Genomic DNA, 23,782 nt, shown 5'->3' with positions numbered 1-23,782 from the left:
GAGATGGTTTGCAGGTTATGTCCATGTTGGCCATACTCCTTAGCATACCTTGTATTAGGCTCAACAATCCTTCATAGACATAGCTGCTATTGGGCTTCTACGACTTTTTCTTGTAACTCTTTGATTTGTTCTTCTTTGGTTTGCCACTCTGATTGGCAGGAACAAACTTCAGCTGTCGCTGCTGATGCCGTGGAGCCTGAAGTGCAGACGGAGGTAGAGTGCCTGATGTAACTCTTGTTGGCAGCTCCTTCTGAACCTTTGACTTTTGAGCTTGGAGCTGTGGACATTTGGGTCGGATGTGACTGGTGATGCCGCAGTGATGACAGGTGGGCAGGCTTCTTTTGTTTGAATGCTTTTTGACAGTCTCTCTAGTTTTTAGGTTAGCATTCTTACAAATAATACCGTCTTTACCTTTTATATGTCTCCTATGTGGAGGGACATATTTGGATGAGAAAGATTCTTCAACTTTACCTTTCCTCGAAGCATCCTGCTTAATTCAAGATCTGTGGGTTTTTAACAGAAAGCAATTTGGTCTAATATGACCAACCTTTCCACAATTATGACAGGTAGGGATAAACTTACCATGAGCTTGTGTACCTGTAGCTTCGGATTTTGGCTTCATACAATTATTTAACCAAGAATTTTCAAAAATATTCAAACAAGCAATGTCTACTATCACAGGCTTAATAACAATAGAATCTAATTCAGAATCAAAAGCATGTGAAGTAGAAGCACTCAAATCATTAACAATTAAATCAGGCTTGTTAGAAATATCTGAATGAATATAAAACATGCTCTTTAAATTATCACTAGAGAATTTTTTTCAAGAGATCTTCAGATTTTTTTAATTTATTCTCAAGTGTATAATAATGTCAAATAGCATGGTATTCTCAGATTTCAAAGAGTCAATCAAAACATGTGATTCAAATAACTGAACAATCAAAGACTCTTTTTCTTACTTCACATTTTTGAGCTCTTTATTGGAGTTTTTAGAATTTTTACTCAATTTATCAAAAACCTTAGAGAGCTCAATATCAGAATTCTCTTCAGATAACTGAGAGAAATTCATGATAAAAGGTGCAATAAAAAAATAGAAGTCACAAAGAGATAAGGATCACACTCAGGAATTAAATCCTTTAAACGAAGTGTACCGGCTCTAATACCAATTGAAAATTAAAAATGACTTCTATTTTACCAAGTGTGTGTGAACAGTGTGCAACAAAATATTAAATGCAGAATTTAAATGAGACAAATATTTTGTTGATGAAGTGGAAACTCAATTAAGAGAAAAACCACTCCGGGGTAGCCAAACCCAGGATATCCATTATTCAGAAGACAAAGCTAGTTACAAAGCAGTAGCACTCACATACCTCTGATGCAATGGTCGTACCTTGAACACTGACGTGTAACCCAACACGAACGCTTTCCAAACAAGTCACCTACTTGAAGGGGTCTTCGATGGAATCCTTTACCTTAGGGCCAACCCCTAAGATAGACTTCAGTTTCAGCACAGCAACAACACTTGGCAATGGCTTGAGAGTGAGCAGATCAGTAAAATAACTTATAAACTAAACTCTCTAAGCTCTACGGAATTCAATACCAAATTCTTACAAAATACATGCCTAGAGGTCTCTATTTATAGGCCACAGAAACCTAAATTGCGTCTGATGCAATTTTCCTAGGCGGCATCCGAACAGTAACTGAGGGCGTCCGAATGGACAACTGTGCAACCAGCTTTCCAAATTCGCTTGAAATTCTTTCTTGAATAGAGTCACGTCCGGACAGTGTTGCCCTAGTGTCTGGACGATTGCACTTTAGCTGCACACAATTTCCTTATTAAGGCTTGAGCGTCCGGTCCATGGAGACTGACATCCGGACGGTTGGACTTCTGCGGCACACTATTTCCATATTAAGGCTTGCAGGTCCGGACCTTGGAGACTGACGTCCGAACAGTTGAACTTTGTAGGCACGACTTGCCTTATCAAGGATAGCGTTAGGAAGGAATAGCCACGTCGTCCGGACGGTTTGCAGCCAACTTCCCATATCTATTTCTGTGAAGGAAAACCTAATTCTCCTCGAGTTCTGACTTGCATCTGGACGGTATAACCATGTCGTCCAGACGGATGCGCTGGAATGCTGAAATCTTCTTGAACTCTAACTAGTGTACGGACTTTTTGCCATGACGTCTAGTTAGATACAAACTTGAGTTGTTCAAAGCTTCTCGACACTGATGGGTGTCCGGACGGTATTGCCACGTCTTCTGGATGGATGTTGTTGACCGATGAGCTTCTGGACGCTTTACTGAGTCGTCCGGACAGAAACATGGGATCCAACTTCTTTGAGTTAGAATCTGCACAGAATCTTCCTTGAACACTTGAAATAGCATTCTCGAAGGTTGTGACACTGCAACTTGTCATAATGAGGCTATTTCCGTATTAGAGACATAAATTCTAATTACTGTGAAGATTTTGAAATATACGACATCCCTGTGAAAACAGAAACATTACATAATAGTAATTTTGTCAAACAGAACGCAGCCAACACAAATACTAACAGTTTCAAGCACAATAAAATCCATGGGGAAATAAAACTTATCCACTTTTACCAAAACATCCTTAATGATTCCTCGTGGTATCTTCACCAACCTGTTAGCCAATTGAAGTGTCATGGAAGTAGGCTTCAATTCTCCTACAATTGCAAGTAGACTGAATAGGGTAAGAGATTTACACTTACTCCAAGATCTAATAAGGCTTTCTCAGTTCTGCTAACTCCTATCATGCAAGAGATAGTAGGACACCCGGGGTCCTTGTACTTAATGGGCAGCTTACACTGAAGGATTGAGCTAACATGCTTGGTCAAACAAACTTTCTTTGGGACATTAGTTCTCCTCTTAACTGTAATCAAGTCCTTTAAGAACTTGGCATAAGACGGCACTTGCTGAATGACATCCAAAAACGGGATATTAATCTGAACTTGTTTGAACACCTCCAGAATGTCCTCAAACTTTCCTCCCTTCTTAGGCACTTGTAATCTGTTTGGGTATGGCACCTTAGAGATAGTAGGACACCCGGGGTCCTTGTACTTAATGGGCGGCTTGCACTGAAGGATTGAGCTAACATGCTTGGTCAAACAAACTTTCTTTGGGACATTAGTTCTCCTCTTAACTGTAATCAAGTCCTTCAAGAACTTGGCATAAGACGGCACTTGCTGGATGGCATCCAAAAACGGGATATTAATCTGAACTTGTTTGAACACCTCCAAAATGTCTTCAAACTTTCCTCCCTTCTTAGGCGCTTGTAATCTGTCTGGGTATGGCACCTTAGGCACAAATGACCTAGGGGAATCCTCAATGATGGGTGTGGCTTTAGATGGCTCTGCATCTCTCTCCATATTGTTGCCACTATCTTGCCCTTGAGACACAGTAGGGTTCTCTTCAGGAAGAACCACTTGATTGTCCACTTGTCTCCCATACCTCAGTGTGACAATAGCTTGCACATTCTCTTGCCATTGTCTAGGATTTGAAGAACTTCCCCTACCAAACTGTAACTTCGGATTGGGCACGAGCTGACTAGGGAGCTTTCCCTTCTCTCTTTCACTCAAGTGATTTGCCATTTGACCCATCTGAACCTCCATCTTGGCAATCGCTTGGTTTGTGATCTGCATGAAGGCCTTAAGAGTGTCTTCCAAATTTGACTGTGAAGATGAGGCTAGCACTTGAGTGGGTGCTTGATGCACTGGAGCTGTTTGAGCCGAACGACCATGATATCCAAGGGGGTATTGGCTTTGGGCATGATGAGGGGTTCCTCCCTGACCCATGGGCTGGTTCTGCTTCCATGAAAAATTTGGGTGGTTTTGCCACCTAGGGTTGTAGGACTCAGAGAATGGTCCATTAGCTTGCTTCCTGTAGTCATTGAAAGTGTTCACTTGTTCCATCGGGCACTCGACAAAAGTCGGTGAGGATGGACAATTATGTGCTAAGTGCATAGGACTAGCATAGAAGGAACAACTGTCACCATTGAACGGTTAGTAGCGTTAATGGACTGACCTTCTGTGAGAGAATCTAGCTTTGTTGTGAGGGCATCTAACTTCCTCTTCAAATCAGTGTCCTCCCTAACCTTATAGACGCCTCCTTTCTTAGGGATACAGCCAGATTTATCCCGACAACTCGAAAAATCCCACTACAGTGAGTTGTCGGATAACTTATCCAAAGTCTTGTAAGCTTCATCCCCTGTCAAACTCAAGAATGCTCTCCCATTCATTGACTCGATCATACTACGGCTAGATTGGGTCAATCCTTGGTAGAAGAACTGAACGACTTTCCACTTCTCATATCCATGTGGAGGGCATCTTATCAACAGTTCCTGAAACCTATCCCAACTCTTTGAAAACTTCTCATCCTCCTCCTGAGTAAAAGAACTGATCTCCTTTCTATATTCATTCACTTTAGACATTGGGAAAAACTTATTATAGAACTTGTTTAGCAAATTTTCTCAAGTTGTAATAGACCCGAGCATGTTTGAGTCCAACCATGCCTTGGCTCTATCGTGAAGAGAGAAAGGGAAAAGTCTAAGGTGAATTGACTCCTCAGAGAAATTATGGAATTTGAATGTGGCACATATATCCTTGAATTTCTTAACATGGCTGTAAGGATTTTCATGATCTAAGTCATGAAATGAGGGTAAGAGTTGGATGACATGAGGTTTCAGATTGAAGTGGGTTGCATTGGTAGGTGGTATACACGAAGCAGAGTTTATTGTAATGGGTGCAAACAAATCCCTAAGTGATCTAGTATAATCCACGTTTTCAACTCTCGACTATTAATTCTCTCCCCTAGGCTGCTCCACATTCACGTTATCTCCCATCTCAACCAACTCTATCTCAACAGGTGCTTTACGCTTTCTCTTAAAAACCCTTTTTATGTCGAGATCTAAGGGTAACAACTCTAAATTTAAAGATCTCCGACCAAGCATAAACAAAATGACAAAAACTAAATAAACTAAAATTTAACTAAAAATAAAATGCAAGTGGGGTAAACAGAATTATTCAAGGTGCAACAAAGTTAGTTCACAGGAAAGTGAGGGGGGTCACAAGGACACTCTTAAATCCCAAAACTTTCATAGCCAGAACTTGCCTAGACATTGCATTCTTGGATAGCGTCGTAAGCCCACACTAGCAAATTTTTTTATTGTTGTAACAAGATAAAATAACCAAAATAAATAATATAAAATAAAATAAAAAAAGAAAATTAACACAGAAGCACAAACAAATACACCAAAAATTAAAAACTAAAACTTAAAAACTCACAAAATCGACCAAAAATAAATTTTTAGAAAAGTTCCAACTACTGATCTGCCGCAGGTGGTGCCTTTTGCGTTGGTGTGCTCGAGCACAATTCCATAGATTATCTCACCAAAGCTACAAAACAATGACATAAACTCCTTTTTTTTTTTTTTTTGTTAGACAATAAAGTAAAAATAAAAATAAACAAAAATTGTAAGAAGAATAAAACAAAAATCTATCTAAACTAGTAGAAAAATAAAACCAATTCAAACAAAAGTTAATTTTCACAAATCAACAAATTCCCCGGCAATGGCACCAAAAACTTGTTGTGATTGTTAATTTACTCGCAAGTGCACGAATCGTTTGCAATATAATGTGTACAAGTGCGAGGTCAAATCCACAGGGAATTACGTTGCAAATATTAATCTCTATCTAAACTAATCCTATTTTAACCTAATTCCAAATTTTTGGGATTTTTATGCAAAATAATAAACTAATCAAAATTAATAAAGAACAATTGATAATAAAAAAAAGGCACTAAGGTTTTAAAATCCATCTCACCAAATCATGCAACTCGTTCTTGTATTTTATTTACAAACCCGATAAACAACTAAGCATTATTCATTGTTCAAAGTTCCTAAAAAAAACATATTGAATTATTCAATGAATCCAACTCAATAACAAATCACAACGAATATCCAATTGAAATCAAATCATCCGTTGTATATGTTGATAAACAAATCACAATAAATATCCATTTTGAATTAAATTATTTGATGTATCCTTTGGTTGAAACACATTGAATATCCAACTTGTGACAATCAAATATTCAATCAAAAGATACAAATCAATTAACTGAATTGAACTTGAACAATATTTTGATTAAACATTGGAGTTATATACATTAAATAATAAAAACGTGTTATCAATGATGATGTTTCATCTTCAGCCTTAGTCGAAGATTTAGCCTCTCACGGCTAAATTCAACATAATAAATTGAATTGACAACATGAAAATTGAAAGACAAAGAAAATACTGCAATGAAGAAATAATGTAAAAAGACTTACAAAACTGAACTTCTAAGAAAAACTGGTAAAAAAATACAAATCTGGCCGCTTAGTTACAAGTTCACCACCCCTTCCCCCCCCCTTTACAAAAGCAAAGTAAGCACATATATATAGAGCAGGTCTAGGTCTAATGCTTCGACTCTTTCCTTATTAAACCTCTTGTGTCTTCAATTTGGTGCCGCTAGGTCTAGAGATCGTGAACGTGTATACTACTGTCAGATATGGAAAGACAAATAAAAAAATATTGCAATGCTTCAGGTGCGTGTCTCCAATTGGCAAGTATATCCTGATGTGGAAGGAAATGAATTAACGTGCATGGGAAGAATTTGGTGCTGCAAGAAATGTGTAAGGCTCGAGCTGCTACTTATGGAAATACATGAGTCGGTTCTCCTTAAGGAAAGAAACATGTGTCTTCGAGTGTCTCTCTAGATCACGTGCATGCTGGGTATGGAAAGAAGCTTGGTTCGGTGTTGGTGCTGCAGGGAAATCACGTGTTTTCGGCATTCTTCAAGAAAAAGAACATGTGTGGCTGCCAGCTTGGAGGAACGCGTGAAGAGCTCCTTGTTATGGAAAGAAACGTGTATGTGTGGAAGCTCAAGACAGCTCTAACAATCGGTGTTGTCTCTCCTTGTGCATGACTTTCGGTGCTTCCACACTTCAATGTTCTGCTACAAGAAAAGAAGTCAGTGCTGTTGGTCCTCTTAAGGAAAGGAATTTTGAATTCACACCTTTGTTTTGGTCCTGCACCTTCTTAAACAGGAAACCTATATACACAAAATACACTGGCCGTCTCAGTGCTGTGATCCTGCTCGTCAATTCGCTGCACCGCACCACGTGTCTTTCACTTAAACTCATATGTGGAATACCTCTTGCATGGCCAGGTCACAGGCTTCTAAGAGAAATAAGAAAAATATATACTGCCGGTCCTTAGAGTTAGAGTTTCGGCCTCTCCCTAGAAAACTTGTGTCTTCGGTTCCTAAAATATATGCTTTCCAAATTTGCGCAGCACATGGTCTTTTACTAGATAATATATATATATATATATATATATATATATATATATATATATATATATATTTTTTTCTAAATTTGCGATGAAGCTTCCAAATTCTGGGTAAAAATTAACTAGACTGTAAAAGATAATTCTGCTTCCTTCCAATTCCATGTAAAAACCATCATTTTCTCTCAATGACTCTGAAAAATACTAAAATACCAAAACTAACCAAAAAAATCAAAAAATAACAAGGCTAAATGGTTAACAAATGCAAATTAAGGGGTTCAAATATACAATATTTGACACTCATTAGAGTTAACATCTGAAAATCCATATCTCTCTATATTTTGGGTTGATTTTTTAGGGGTTAAACCTAATCTCTCAATTTCCTTTAGGTTTTGTGCATCTTGGAGCATTCTAAACAATCCCCAAGCTTTGGGTTACGTTATGGTGGATTTAAAGTAAAATCCCAAAATCCTAGCTTTTGCGTTAATAGTCAAGTTGTGATTTTTAGTATGTAACCTAAAGTAAATCCTATGGGTTAATAATATTTGTTGATGGGTTGTCAAATGGAACCCTAAAAATTCAATGGGTTTTCTATGGGTGTAGCCCTTGAGCAATTCAAGAGCTAGTTGCGAGGTTATATTTAAAAATGCTAATGTGTTATGCAATATTCTTATGCAAAAGCACATTGTAAGGCTTTGGTTGATGATTTTTCTTTAAGCCATAAATCAAGCAGCCAAAGTGAATATTTTACTCACTAAGAACTCATTATGTTTTATGCCAAAAAAATGCTTTAAAGATGTTTTATGATGATTGAATTGTGAAATGGTATATGATTATGAAATGAAATGATTGTGATGTGAAAATGACATGATGATTGTGAAGTGAATATGAGATAATGAATGGGATATGAACATGAAATGAAACAATTGTGATGTGAAAATGACATGATGATTGTGAAGTGAATATGAGTTGATAATTGAGATATGTGCGACGAAAGTTTGTGATAAAGCACGAAATGAGATGAGTTGAGTATGTGATGTGATGATCATGTACATGGAAAGAAAAGTACAAATGAAAGGCCACTGGGTTGCATCCCCTTTGGCAAAGTAAAATGAAAGACCACTGGATTGTGTCCCTTTTGGCAAAGTAAAAATGAAAGACCATTAGGCTACGTCCCCTTTGGCATTAAGAAGTGAAAGACCATTGGGTTGCGTTCCCTTTGGCTCTACGAAATGAGAGTAGATGATGAACATATAAAGTATAATGATGAGATGAATGACCATTGGGCTGCATCTCATTTTGCACCAAAATGAGATGAAAAAGTATGATGAGTATGTATAGTATGTTGGCGATGTGTAATGAGATGAATATGTATGATGAGTATGTACCGCATATGGTTAGTATACTTTGAATTGTTTATATGCTTGTGATTTATTGCAAAAATCAATTTGTACTATACTCCTAAGTTGGTGGACTCATACTTTCACTTATGTAGACATGGTTAGCACCACGACCGTGTAGATGCTAATGCTTTGGCTACAGGTACAGTCAATGTCGACGATGACCCAGTGACTTTGTATTTGGGATACTACGACTGAAGTCTATCGCGACGGTTGAAGGTGTTTGACTAGCGGATAGTCTGTATTTTAAGTAAATAAATTTTGTACAGCCATTCTTTTGAAGTGTAATTAACATTGCAATTGTCAAGCCCTCATTTTGGATATAAGAGAAACGTGAACTTGAGCCTAAAAATACATAAAAACACACCTCTATTAGGTAGAAATTTTGAAACCTTTGTTTTATTTATATGTACATAAGAGTAGCTCATTACAATTCCATTATTTTCACCAAGAAACATGCTATGTAATGCAAAGATTACATCACTCTCCAATGATTTCCTAACGAGGTCTACGCCATTACCAAGAAATGACTCCGGCTTATTGCGTCCTGAAAAGGTTGTAAGGGTAAGGGGCGAGTTCGACAACTCAGTAAGTAACACAACATAGCCCAAGGCAGCATAAAAAATTCAGTTTAGAAATTTAGAATTTTTAGGGTTCATATATCGAAATATCAGCATCAATAAAAAATGTGCATATGCAATCATCATTCATAGTGTGTCAGTTTTATCAACCACTGGCCCAACCTCCGCATTTTAACCATGAGCGGCACACGTTAGGCTCGTCCAAAGGACTGGTCCGGTAGGAACCATCGGCTCATCCCGTCATCACAGGGGAGAGCTACCGGGTTAGGAATCTTCCTAGGCGAGGACCCCTCGGCTGATAGCCCCACACTTTTGGTGTAGTCACCCTGCTACCCATCATCATCATAAGATCCGGTTTACATCATTATGGCGCCATGAGATAAAACTTTATGTGCTGCACATAAAACACATATTCATGTAAGTGAATTATAGTTTCATCATCTTCGTTCACATCGTGTACATGTAACATATACATGTTTTGAGAGTCATAATCTCATCATCTTCATTCATATAGTGCACATGTACGAATATTCATATAATAGTCTTCTCTAGGGGTGTGCAAAACCCGCAATCCCCGCCCCACCCCGCCCCGCAGCACCCGCCCCACCCCGCCTTGCAGAGGACCGGGTTTCAGGTTTTTTTGCGGGTTAGGGTCTTAATTTGAGAAATTTATGCGGGGCGGGATGGGTTGTGAGTTTAGCCTTTTAAAAAATGCGGGTCCCCACCCTGCTTCGCACAGAGGAGAAAAAAAAAAAAGAAATCATGTTTCTTAGAATTTTATCTTATAATTAATAGGGCTTTTAGTTTAGTTTACAAGGCTAATTCCATGGAAAATGTTCTTGTATAGAAATAGGAACGATTGAAAGATATGTGTCAACATGTTGAAGGACTAAATTTAAGGAGCTTTGAAATTATAATTTTTTTCTTTAATGAAATAGAGTGGATTCCCTAAAAATCTGACTTTGCATTCATAAGATTCTGTGAAAAAATAATATGAATTTAATTTTTTTATTAAAAAAACCAGTATTTTTTCAAATTTTTATTTTTTACAAAGTAAAATCAAAATTACGTAAATGCCACTCAAAATACCTGCCCCGCACGGGTTGTCTTTATTAAGTGCGGTTTGCGGGTTGAAAATTCCCAACCCGCATAGGTGCGGGGCGGGGCCAAAAAAGGCGAAAAACCGCCCCGCCCCGCCCCATGCACACCCCTAGTCTTCTCATTCATTCATGTGGTTCACATGTAACATATTCAATATTTCGTACTTGAGAGCTATCATATAATCATATGGAGGTTAAATCACATTTCATAAGAGAATCATTATAACTGAAGTAAAAGAACAAGTAATATTAAAGTGAAAGAGTCTTTTGAAAGAAATGATTTTTAATAAAAATAAGGTTGGGGTTTGTAATGTTGTGTTCCCTTATTTGAATTCCTGAGTGAAATCTTAGTTACTTCTACCTAGATTAAACCATAAAAGTTTATTTAGAGACCATTCAAAAGATAATCAAGATCTATACTATCAATATCAAAATTTCAACAAATTAATAATGATATAGTCTTTGTTCCAAGACATTGAAATAAATCTTTCTAGCAGGGGCAAGCATGCACAGTTTTCAAATGCATGAATCCTCTACAATGATTGGTACGATCCAGTATATAACCTTGTAGAGTAGCAGAGGATATTATAACTATTTCAACTTAGAAACTAAAAAGATCCAAAATTCGAGATTTGCCAGATTATGAACAGATTAATGTCAAGTCTTCAGCTATCATTCTTATACACCAGTTATATTAGATTTGTTAGTTCCTGTTTCATGCATGTGGGTTATTTTTCCTTAATTGGATTATCTTAGTTTGTTTATTATCATTAATTAGCTGTTATTAACCTATGGGTGAGTCATTATTAGTCATTAAAGGTTTATCAGAAGTCCAATATCACCTTGATGTAAGCTGACAGTAAGAACATAATGAAGTTGAGTTTCAATTTCTATTTAAATTCATTCTCCTAACTTGAAAAGTTGTCTAGTTTACATCACCAATAATAATTTACATGCCCAGAGTCCAATATTACCATAATGGATTAAAAGGTCAAATAATATCATTGTTGAAAAATTGAAGTCACTATTTTCAATCCGGTCAAGTTTGGCCTCAAAACATTATAATTGAATTATCTGACCAGTTTCAGCTATCGTTTAACTATTTACCCATCAAGTGAAAATGATAAATTTCAATATCTCAAAATGCATGAAAGAGTTGCCATGAAGAGCATATTAAAATTTAGACAACAAGACATGAGCTTCCCGACTCCTTTATGGCAACTGAAAAGCTGTAACTAAGCCAAATTCCTCTAGCTTGGCACTGCCACCATACACATTTCTCATTAACCATCTCAACAATTAAGCATAAATGATTAGCCGTGTTTAGTAACTAGTATTTAGACCCTCCATTTGGTTACCGGGAAAATACAAAGAGAGTACCACCAAACAAATGAAAACAAAAAAAACATAATTTATATTGTTCTTGTCTCCATCTAACAAACTCAACCTAATTTGGCTCATTAGTGCAAATATTGCTCTCAGTTCATACGGGGAAGATGATGGGCTTATCAATATACAAAACACAAAACAAATCACAAGACTACTTCCAGAATTTCAACACCTTTTCAAAAATCTTACACACGGCTATTCATGACCCGAGAATCACCCAACAACACAAACCTAAAAATTCTCAACAATATACATTCTGTTTTGCCATCCAAAACACCAGAAAATCACACAATCAAAACCAATAGACAACACCGAAAAGAAACAAAATGAGAACCTAGAATAATTTTCACAGTACCCAATCAACCCTAAAATTACATTACCCATTCTGTTGCTACTAAAATCCATACAAAACAAAACCCACAAAATTCTTCACTACCCATACGTTTTCTCCAAAAATATCAGAAATTTTAATACCCGGTTGGTTATTCTTTTCCACTGAAAATCCCTCTTAGAAGCCAGAAATTTTCATAATCAATCAACCCAATCAAAATCCAAAGATTACACAATCCAGTCCTAAATCAACCTACAAAATTTTACTTACCAAAAAGAGACGAATTTCTCCTTGTTTGTGTTAGAGAATAAATCTGCAGCAAGCCATCCAGCAAGTCAGCAAGCCACCCACGCCACGCAAGCCACTCCTAAAATCTTCCAAACAGAGATCAGCACCGCACCAGTCAGATGAACACCACTGCCACAAGTTATCCATGGATGTAAAGAGCAGCAAGTCATCAGGAATCAACATATCAACAGCTCAGCCCATTCTCTAATCTCTTGTCATCAGAGAGCCATACTCACAATCTTTCAACCCATACCTGCATTCATCTTCTCCCTTTGTACTTTGGTCTTTACCCTTTCTTAAGTCTATATATTGGTATATCTTGTAACCAAAATATGTAATGAAGGGCTTGTTTGGCAAGTGACATTACAGAACAGAACAGAACAGAGTAGTGGGTTGTTAATTTTTGAAATTAGTATAAAGTGATGATGTGATATAAAATAAAAAGAATTTGTATAAAAAAGTAAAAAAGTTTTGTATTGTAGTGAGTTTTTTTATTTGAATAGTAATAAAAAATTATTGATGTGATATAAAAAAGTGAAAAAAGTGGGAATGTTTTGATGTTGATTAGTAGTGAAAAATATAAAAAAATGAAAAAAAAAAAAAGTACATGAACAGTACTGTAATGTATTGTTCCTTGACAAACAAGCCCGAAAATCAGCAAGATGTAGTCCTTTGCTTACCTTGTGTTCTCCTCTTCTCCTTCTTCCTTTCTCTATTTTCTGTCTTCCCTTTATTTTCCAACATGGTATCAGAGCAAGAATAGGCCAACGCCTTGTATCTTCGATCCTTCTCATGACAACCACAGAACCAGTTCATCCTTCACTCAGAAACTCTTCTCTCCATCATTTTGTCAAACACCTTAGCCACACCCGCGCGTCCCTCATGTCCTCCCGTACCTGCGTTCTCCATCTGCTTTCCGCCTTAGTTCAACGAACTCTTTCCTTGCTCTGTTTCACCAAAAAAACTCCACCATATATTTCAAGCTCTTCATCATCACTATCATCAAAGTTACCCATTTCGAAGCAGTCCATTCCTCCCACATCCAAATACTTACCACACTTATCCTTGTCTTCATCCACACTCTTGTCCCAATTACTTTAATAAAATGTGGAGCCATGTCATCTTCACGTAGCATTTTTTTCTCTGCCTCTCCGCTTCCACGTGCTCCTCCACATCACTCTCACTGGACCCACCATTCTCATCTTCCTCCTCTGTTAGATTCTCACATCACCTCTCAAATACTTTCCCATCTTCAAAAGGCAAACTCATCTCAGCATTTGTTTTGCCTAATCAAACAGCAAACACATCTTTCGCCTTTCAAAAAAAAAAAAAAAAAAAAAAAAACAAAGCAAAGAACAAGAAATCAACCCCAAAATCTACTGCCCACTTCTCAACTCATCCGGTGTCATCATTCTCTCAGCTGGGTGAATCACACTCGGCCACGTCTCCACATGCCAGAATCATCACATCCATGTCGGCTCCAGACAAAGGTAAGGACCCCTTTTTGCCACGGATACCTCAGGTCTCCCACACAGTATCATCTCACATTAAATGCCTCTGATGTGTTTTCTATATGCATTTACGGAACTAACGGGCTTGTTTGGTAAAGAACAGAACAGTACAGAATAGTGGGTTGTTAGTTTTGGAATTAGTAAAAAGTGATGATGTGATATAAAATAAAAAGAATTTGTATAAAAAAGTGAAAAATTTTGTATTGTAGTAAATTTTTTTATTTGAATAATAATAAAAAATTATTGATGTGATATAAAAAGTGAAAAAAGTGAATGTTTTGATGTTGATTGTTATTGGAAATTTGAAAAAGTGAAAAAAAAAAGTATATCTACAGTAACAAGCACTACCCTGTAATGTCCAAGCACTAAACAAACAAGCCCAACATTTCCTTAATGGACTCAGTCACTCAGTCACTCCACCATCACAAACATACAAGAAATACCAGAAAATCCGACCCTCACTCATCCAACCCTTTTTTTTAACCGAGTTTCTTTTCGCAGCCTTTATGTAACCCCATCAGATATCAACCAGGCCATCTCAAACTTTAACAAGCCCATACCCAATACTACCTAGCCCATCTCAGCCTCCATCTAATAAACATCAAACTTTAACCAACCCAACCCAGCCGCGCGTTCACCAATCCTTCTCCGATTTTATCCAAAACCGCACCAGTCCTCCCTACTGCCAGCAACTTTTGCTTTGCACTCTGCTGCTCCCTCTCTTCTCCTTGATTCTTTTCTTCTTGTTGCTCAGGTTTCTGGAAAACATATGGTTGTTTTAATCCAAGACCATTCTCATACCTTTGTTAATGATTTTAATTGTTGTTTGCCAGAAGCTTGCTTGTATATCTCTTTTCCGTTTGAAGCATGCTTTCTTGTACCCTATTTTTCTTGCAGTATCACTGCAGCCTCTGATCTCTTATATACTTGTGTTTCATCTGCTGTTGCTGTTCCCTTGAAATTGGTTCCTTGGTAATGCCCATTCCTGTGCTCTCTTCCCAATCCCATTTTTCTAGATGCTTCCTTTCCAATTTTATGCTCTCTTTGAGGGATTTCTTCAAATACCCACCAAGCTCTCCATTCACCTTCCAAATCTTTCTCTCCAACACTCAGAAATTAAACCATCTTCCAGTTTCAGATTTTTCTCTATCTCCATATTGCACGTTTTTTTTTCCTAAAAAAAAAAATCCTTCCACTGCAGATCTTTGCAGACCAGCCATTCCTCTGCTAATCTCACCAGCCCAGCTCTTCCTCACAGTCTCCATCACCTTCTCTCAGCTTTGTTCTGCCATGTCTCCCATCTCACTTGCCTTCTAGGACATACGTCAAAACCTTGTTCTCTTTATTTCTAGAAACATGTCTCACTCTCTACATTTTCTGCACGTCCCACGTCTCCACCCAAATCATGATCAGCAATCAATAAAAACCTTGATAGCTTCTACACCTTTTGTGAGTCTCTCTTGGGCGCTTGGCAAAATAAGGTGAAGATGGACTCTTGATTGTCTAGTCAATCCCAGCTAATCTACAGTCTACACATGTCCCCAGGGGGGCGAACCTTCAACCACTGATTTGCACTTCTCTTTGTGCGTTTTATATTAATTTGGTTACATTTTTACTTGTTTTCTTTTCTTTATTTTCATTGACAGAAAGTGTTTTGGTTGTAATCTTTACATTTAGTTGAACATTGAAAAAAAAAAAAAAAAAAAAAAAAAAAAAAAAACAAGAAAGAAAACAAAACCACAAAAAAAAAAAAAAAAAAAAAAATCTTGGCCCATTGTTGGCCCAATTTCCCAATTTTCTTGCTTGAGGCAAATGTTCAAAGGCCTAAGCCCATTTAAGCCCTTTGGTGGCTCCTTTCTCTTTGGCCCATTGTTGGCCAAATTTCAAGCTTGAGGCACATGTTTCAAGGCCCAAGCCCATTTAAGCCATTTATTGTCTCCTTTCTCTTTGGCCCATTGTTGTCCCAATTTCAAGCTTGAGACAAATGTTCAAAGGCCCAAGCCCATTTAAGCCCTTTGCTGGCTCTTTTCTCTTTGGCCCATTGTTGGCCCAATTTCTAGCTTGAGGCAAATGTTCAAAGGCCCAAGCCCTTTGTAGGCTCTTTTCTTGGCCCATAGTTAGCCCTAAGTCTGGCTTTGAGGTACAGTTTGAAAATCCAGGCCAATCCAAAAAAAAAAAAGAAAGAAGAAGAAAGATAATGAGAAGCAAAAAAACAAAATGAAGGAAGTTCCTCCCATCAGTTTACGGGGGGATGTTAGAGAATAAATCTGCAGCAAGCCATCCAGCAAGTCAGCAAGCCACCCACGCCACGCAAGCCACTCCTAAAATCTTCCAAACAGAGATCAGCACCGCACCAGTCAGATGAGCACCACTGCCACAAGTTATCCATGGATGTAAAGAGCAGCAAGTCATCAGGAATCAACATATCAACAGCTCAGCCCATTCTCTGATCTCTTGTCATCAGAGAGCCATACTCACAATCTTTCAACCCATACCTGCATTCATCTTCTCCCTTTGTACTTTGGTCTTTACCCTTTCTTAAGTCTATATATTGGTGTATCTTGTAACCAAAATATGTAATGAAAATTATCAAGATGTAGTCCTTTACTTACCTTGTGTTCTCCTCTTCTCCTTCTTCCTTTCTCTGTTTTCTGTCTTCCCTTTATTTTCCAACAGTTAGGGCACTCGGAAAAGCACCAAAAAAACCCATCTTTGGCGTCACTGGCGCCGGCCGTGACCCAGCAGCTTCGGCGCCCTCCCTAGCGGCGGTTGACTTGCCGAAAACATCCCCCTTTCTTCCTTCTCCGGTTCTCTCTCTGCCTAGTTCTCCCTTTGTCTCTTCCTTTCTTTGATCTCCCTCTTTCTCAGTGCTCCAGATGAAAAGAAGAGAAAAGAATAAGAAAAATGAAAGTAGGGGAAAAGAAGAAAATGGAAAAAGAAGATAAATGATAGGCGGGTGATACTCCAATATATATCTCAAATGTATTTAACACTTACAACAAATGAATTAAATTTTAACAGAGAAATGAAGAAGGTACCTGCTGGGATTTGTTCTTATGCAATGGTTTGTTGCCTTCTGAAGAAGTGAGGAGGAGAGAGTGTGGTATTTGGTTTTTATAAAGGAGATGGGTGACAGAGTTGGGCAGGGTAGATGGCAACATTTTTCCCAAGGCATTGTGCATGGCTGAGACGTGTGAAGAAGGGGATGAAACGTGTAATATGGACTACAAAGTGGCGATAAGACTTCCTTTTCTTTCAGACACGTTTCTCTCGTCCAGTTGCTAAGAACATTTCTAGAGACCTCTTTGTCTCTTTTTTTTTTTTTTTTGAAACATAGTGCCATCTTCATTACTGAGAAAACCACCCCAAAAGGGGAATACAAACTGTAAACCAACTACAGAGAACAAAGCACCAATTACATAAGCTACAAACGCCCATTGGCAAAGAACAACAAAGCCCGAAGGCCATCGTAGTGATTAGAGAAAAAGATTCTCTACCCACAAAGCTAGAAAACCTAGCTTAAAGCAGCTACCATTACAGTAAACTGTGAAACAAGAAAAGAATATACAAACAACACAAACAAACAGAAACCCAGAAAACAAGCTCCGGAAAAAAACTGCCGGAAACTGGCTCGTGTAGAGCACACGCCTTCTCTAGGAGTCCCCTCAACGACAAACGACCTTCCAGATCCCAAATCAACACCTTCCAAAGCCGGAAAACCTAGTTGTGGCTCACATGCGCGAGAGTAGAAAGAGAAACCCTCGGGGCGTGCAGGTCCGTGACCGGAGAAGGCCGACGACCACAACAGTAGGGTTCTTGTTAGGGGAAAACCAGCCGAGTTTACAAGATCTAGCTGTAACGCCCCGAATTTGAGCCAACAAATTCGTAAGCAGAAACCTCCGGTTCCCACGTGACGTTACTACATCAGAGATAACTCTCGCAGCGGAATATATTTTTAATCCAACAGGCTTGGATTAAATAACACATTAGAGCTTCTAAAAATAAATACCTCTAAACTTCATTAGAAAAATACTTATAACAATACAAGGAATCCGGTGTCCGCAAAGACACAAAACAATACATAGAAATTATTAGCAATCTATCAACATAAAAATATTATAACCACAGAAGACTACAAATAAATATATAAATTATGCATCCTTAGCTTTAAAACCTCTTGAGCTCTATTCTTTGTCTATTAAACCTGCACACACATAACACATATATATATATATATAGAACAAAAACACAAAACAACCAAAGTGAGTCCGCTGTTTCCAATAATAAAGTGAATACTGATTTACTTAATAAATTCCTTAACATGCAGATATGGCTTTATAGCCACGCGTATAATGCAAATGTATGGGTTGTATGAATATGCATCGTAGTAACCATTTAGTTTGGTATTTTATGATCATCTTTCTTCAGACCTCTCGTTCTAGGTTATCTGAACCCGTTCACGCCCTTTGCCTCCCACTTAAATTTTTACCTGTTTTTACTGGAATCCTACTGGTCCCAGCATTAGTTATATATTAGGCCTTCGGACACCCCTGGGTCACTCTGAACCCCTCTTGGATCCACTGATTAGCCATACTTTCCCCTAGCTACTATATCAGCTTGTTGATGGCTATCTCATCAGCCGTTATATTATTTTAGACACAACATGCTATGCATGATCGGCCACATGCAATGAATAAATTAAATAAAACAATAAACACGATATTATGGAAAAATCCACCAGCTTCGTCCTCAGTAAGTATAGAAATACTTACACTCTTCTTCGTGTAGTTCCTTTAAACTTCTTTTCTGCATATAAATCCATCCATGCAATAATATATTTATCAATCATCTATCAAACAAATCATTGTTTATAGACCCTCATCTTTTTATATTTATTATTCATCACTTCATTACGTTTGAGACGATCACTCATAATAAATCTTAAAACCTTGGTTCATGATTTGGTGACGAGGCTATATAACCAATGCAACCAAATATGAACTTGAAGGATTAAAATATATTATAAGGACAATAAGGAATAAATACGATCAACTCATGAGAATCATGAGGACAATGAAATGAAAAGGTAATATAAATACGATCAACTCATGGAAGTCATGAGGACAATGAAATATAAAAGGAAATATAAATACGATCAACTCATGAAGTCATGAGGACAATGAAATGTAAAAAGGAAATATAAATACGATCAACTCATGAAAGTCATGAGGACAACGAAATATAAAAGGAAATATAAATACGATCAACTCATGAAGTCATGAGGATAATGAAATATAAAAGGCAATATAAATACGATCAACTCATGAAGTCATGAGGACAATGACATGTAAAAAGGAAATATAAATACAATCAACTCATGAAAGTCATGAGGACATGAAATATAAAAGTAGTTTATATTACTTTCTTTTTATCTCTTAAGCTTATTGGGTCTTTAAACAATTCAAATAACAAGTAATGAAATCATAACCTATATCATCAAATTAATGAAACTAATGATTAGAAGCTTACCCAAAATACTTCCTAGCACACACTTCAAGCCTTGAACAACACAAGACTACACAAATCCCACAATTTTCTCTCTTGGCCTTAGGTGTGTGAGTGAGTGAAGCTTAATGAGTATTGCATCTTCCACCATGGTTCTATTTATAAGAGAATGAATGGTTAGGATCAAGTAGACACATTGTGATCCAATGGATGGGAATTGGTGCATCTTAGCCTTATCTCCAAGGCACATGGGTTTCATCATTACTAAGGTGGTGCATTCTAGATGTGGGATGTGGGCAACACTTGTGGTGATGAGTGCACACATTAGAGGAAGTGGGTGATGAGTTGTCCAATCAAAGGAAGTATTAAATAATGCTATATATGAATTTTCGTCCAAATAGAGGCCAGCTTACTCCAAGCAACGTTTTGATGGTCAAATCTACTCCGATCGCTGTGAAATTTTGAGGGTAGATAGATGACGTCAAGACGAACACTTTCTCTTTTTGGTTCAACTCAATCCGAGTTCGTTATGACTTAGTTTTGGTCAATCAAAGTTTCTGGTTTACTTTGACAAGTTAAACCAAGATATTGTTTAGACTACTTTCATTTTATGATTACTCTAGATTCTATTCTAGACATCTTTTATTCTTTCATCATGAGAGGGGGAGGGAATAAATGTAGTGGAAGGTTGCACTAGGTGTTGAATCATCATATCTTACACTATCCTATTTAATCAAATCTAACTAGGATGATATATTTAATGACATTCTTAAAGCATAAAATATAGGTCTTCCACATGTTGAGTTGGGTGATAACACATGTAGTAATCATGGCTATGGGCAGATGACATGTGATAAATGGGTTGGGTTTGTGGATAGCAATTGGAATGGGTTGGGTTAAGTTCAAAGATGGCCCATTAATGAATAATGTGAATTTCCGTCCAGAACAGGGGTCGTATTTTTGACGGATGTTTTCATGGCCTTAACGATGTCCAAACATCATGAAATTTGGAGGGGAGCTAGAGGACTTCTAAACGAGCGTCTCAGTTTTTGAATCGACCAAAATAAAGTTCGTTTGACCCTGTTTCCGTTATTCTAAAGTTTAAGGTCTGTTTCGAGTTTTTATCAAATTGTAACTATAAACGTTTCTACAAACAAAAATACACATTTATTTTCATAAATAATCGTAGTTATTCTTTTTCCTTATTAAAAATGTTTTAAAATTAATTTAAACCATTATAATTTATGTCTTAAAATCTGGGGCGCTACACTAGCTTTGAACAACTTCTCCACCAGAAAACCTCCAACACCCGCCTTTTTCCACAAGCCAGAATCTGAAATCCTCTGCTTGCCCAAGAAAAAACAGAACAACAAAACTAACACCGGTACAAAACACCGGGAGGACCAAAACTCCAACAGCCATAAAGGCTTGGAGGAGACAATCACCACTGGAAACTAGCCAGGGGGAACAAAAACCTTAGCTCACTAGGCCAAGGGGATAAAAAACAAAGAAGTAGCGCCCGGAGGGGAAGGCGTGAGGCTTTCCCCCCCGGCGAACGAAAACTCTGAGTTTTCCTCTCTCTAGAACTCTCGAGACGTTCTCTCTCTAGAAAGAGTCAATGACGGCGGCCTCTCTATTGATTAAGACCTCTGTCTCTTAAAGAAGACCCAATGTCAGTATTGTCTATTTTTAAGGCCACGACACCGTTTAAAGAATCCAATTAGGGAACCTTACCAGAATTTTTTTTTTTTTTAATTCCCTTCAATAATATTTAACATCATCAAGTATCTATTTAATCTTGTCCAGTAATCATAAAATTTTTTATACAAATTTGGGTTCTTTTATATAAAAGAAATACTCTAAATTTTTTTGGGGTGTTGTTGTAATCAACATTTGATAGATTTATAAGATTTAATTTCCGCTGCATAAATAATTTTTTGCTGTATAGATGTTATACTCTAATATACCAGGTACATATTATGGGATGTTTACTTTGAGTTGGCTTAGTGACTAATCATCATGCCATTATGATGATTCCAATTTGTATATACAAAAAAAATAAAATAAAAAAGGGTCGTCACACATATGATTTTATTTCATCATTAATAATTACAACCATGTCATCTACTAAAAATCATCACATTAACTTAAATTATATTGTACATAACATCGCTATTAAAGATCCAAACTAAACCTTAATACACAAACATGCCTTAAAATTATAAGTTTGCAACGTCACCCAAAAGTATTAATTACCATGAGCAGCCAACAAAAAAAATCCCGTAATAAGTCCCCAAGCATTTACTAGATCTCTATCATTACTCCAAATAGCCGCAATTGCCTCAAGATCCTTCTTGAATCTGACATCTAAAAGTAATCCAACTATAAAACAACACATGTTTTCTAGGTGAAAAAGATATAAGAGTAAGCCCACGACCTAGTTAGTAATAATACACATGGTGTACAACTCATTATGTAATGAACTCAATTATTTAGCAAAAGTTTGTAAATCATAAGCAATAATATAAGTGAAGTCCTTCGTTGAATAAAAATAATATCATGCATTATAGATATTGTACATGATATTTTAAGAAACCATGTCATATGTTAAATATCCAAATGGTTTACCCATGATATTAAACCATTTTCGGCGGGGTTGACATTATCTCGAGGGACTTATAGTACAATACCGGTGCTCTGGATATTGCCGCATGTTGTCATTGTTAGTGACCCGACCGAGTTTGACCTTGGGTGATAAAAACCCTAACGATGCTGTGATTATAGCCCCCATTCGTACATGGTGTGCCTGTGATTATAACCCCCAAGGCCAAACATAAAAGTACATCTTTTTTACCATAGGGTTAACTTGTATAATAGTAGCTCATGACCATTATTGTGAGGACGCGACCTATAATATTATTATTTTTTGTTTTGTACAAATACAAAAGAGGAAACTCAACATGTTCTATGATGTCACCACTCACATCATCACAACATATCAAAGATCATAATCTCGCAACAGAAGAACTTTTATAATGTTTAAACCCCATACATATAACACAGAGCTGAAATTATAAAAAACTATATTATAAAAGTTTACATTGTATTTTTAAACCCAAAATACACCAGATAGAGATATGTGTCATATGTGGCACAATACAACAAAAATGTACTTCACATTGTACTTCACATCATAAGTGTGTAGATACCACAAAAATGATGTTCACAAAAGGGTAGACTAGCTCAATGAGTCTACCGAACCCAAGGCAACTAGTTGCCACCGTAGTAACCCAAGTACATTGTTACTGTTACTAGGTCATCCTATTTATTCTCATGACTTGCAACTACAATATTTATGCAATTGTGGGATTACAACATCTGCACAGGCGAATATATGAGTTCACATTTCTCAGTATATATTTGAACTGGCGGATTTTGTCAATGAGCCGCTTTTATACTATATATATTTCTACGGGAGTTTATAACATTGGCTACAATGGGTTTTCCCCATCAAATGTTAAGTTTATCACATAAATCCGTAGCCTATGAAATAAACATTGTAGAGCAATTCAAAATATAGAAATATCTCTTAACTTGTCTTTGTTCATCCATCATATCATATAACTCAGCTACACACATATATACATACATTTCACAGCCCATGAGCGAAACACATACATTTGATCATATCTAAGCAAGAAACTATTCATAAACATCAATCTCAATCTCATAAATACATTTCTCAATTTATCAATGCAAATTTACGCAATGCTCATGCTATGCACTCGTTCTCATTCATTATCTTTTTACATCCTCTCTATGTTGACAAGGGGCGTCACTCCCATTAGGAACTTTCTTCTTTGTTGATCAGCATTGGGGGCATCACTCATCTAGTTTCTTATTGACAAGGGAGCATAACTCCCACTAAGAAATTTCTTCCCCGTTAGTCAATTGTCGCTACTCATTCTCATCTCAATATTCTTGTCTCATTCCCTTTACTCATAAATGGGGTTAATCACATTCAGGCATCCAAGTGCAACATGATGTCGTGTCAATAAAACCAAACAATCTTTATTTTCATAATCATCTTATGTTCAACTTCAATTCTCAATACATGGTGCCTTAGCTGTGTTAATATATGCATCTTCAAATCTCTCACTTGGAAACATACACATACGAATCCATCTAAGTGGAAAAACATCATAAACATTTTCTTTATCTCGTTAAACATTTCTTAGCACATCACTTTACACATTTCTCAACAAACGTAACATCATAAAAATCATAAAGTCATTTTAATTTACCAAAATATACGGCTAGAATAAACACA

General features: G+C 37.1%; 1 protein-coding gene across 1 annotated transcript; it reads right to left on the bottom strand.

Annotated features, from left to right (window-relative positions):
- Nucleotides 1–2,615: 2,615 nt before the first annotated feature.
- On the bottom strand, nt 2,616–3,933 carry LOC133858677 (uncharacterized). Its single transcript, XM_062294151.1, has 3 exons — nt 3,205–3,933; nt 2,734–3,099; nt 2,616–2,645 (listed from the first exon to the last, which is right to left on the bottom strand). Exons 1-3 carry the CDS (start codon nt 3,931–3,933, stop codon nt 2,616–2,618), a joined length of 1,125 nt encoding a protein of 374 aa, XP_062150135.1.
- Nucleotides 3,934–23,782: the final 19,849 nt, after the last annotated feature.

This window comes from Alnus glutinosa, chromosome 1 (genome assembly GCF_958979055.1).
Source record: "Alnus glutinosa chromosome 1, dhAlnGlut1.1, whole genome shotgun sequence".
In the NCBI taxonomy this organism is placed as follows: Eukaryota; Viridiplantae; Streptophyta; class Magnoliopsida; order Fagales; family Betulaceae; genus Alnus; species Alnus glutinosa.
This window is presented reverse-complemented; position numbering and strand designations above follow the sequence as displayed.

What these genes read in the sequence shown, in the direction of transcription:
- LOC133858677 (XM_062294151.1), bottom strand. Translation starts at nt 3,933, where the DNA reads ATGGAACAAGTGAACACTTTCAATGACTACAGGAAGCAAGCTAATGGA. An exon ending in TTTTGGATGCCATCCAGCAA is followed by an intron (nt 3,100 to 3,204) that starts GTGCCGTCTTAT and finishes TCAATCCTTCAG; the next exon opens with TGCAAGCCGCCCATTAAGTA. An exon ending in AAGCCTTATTAGATCTTGGA is followed by an intron (nt 2,646 to 2,733) that starts GTAAGTGTAAAT and finishes ATTGGCTAACAG; the next exon opens with GTTGGTGAAGATACCACGAG.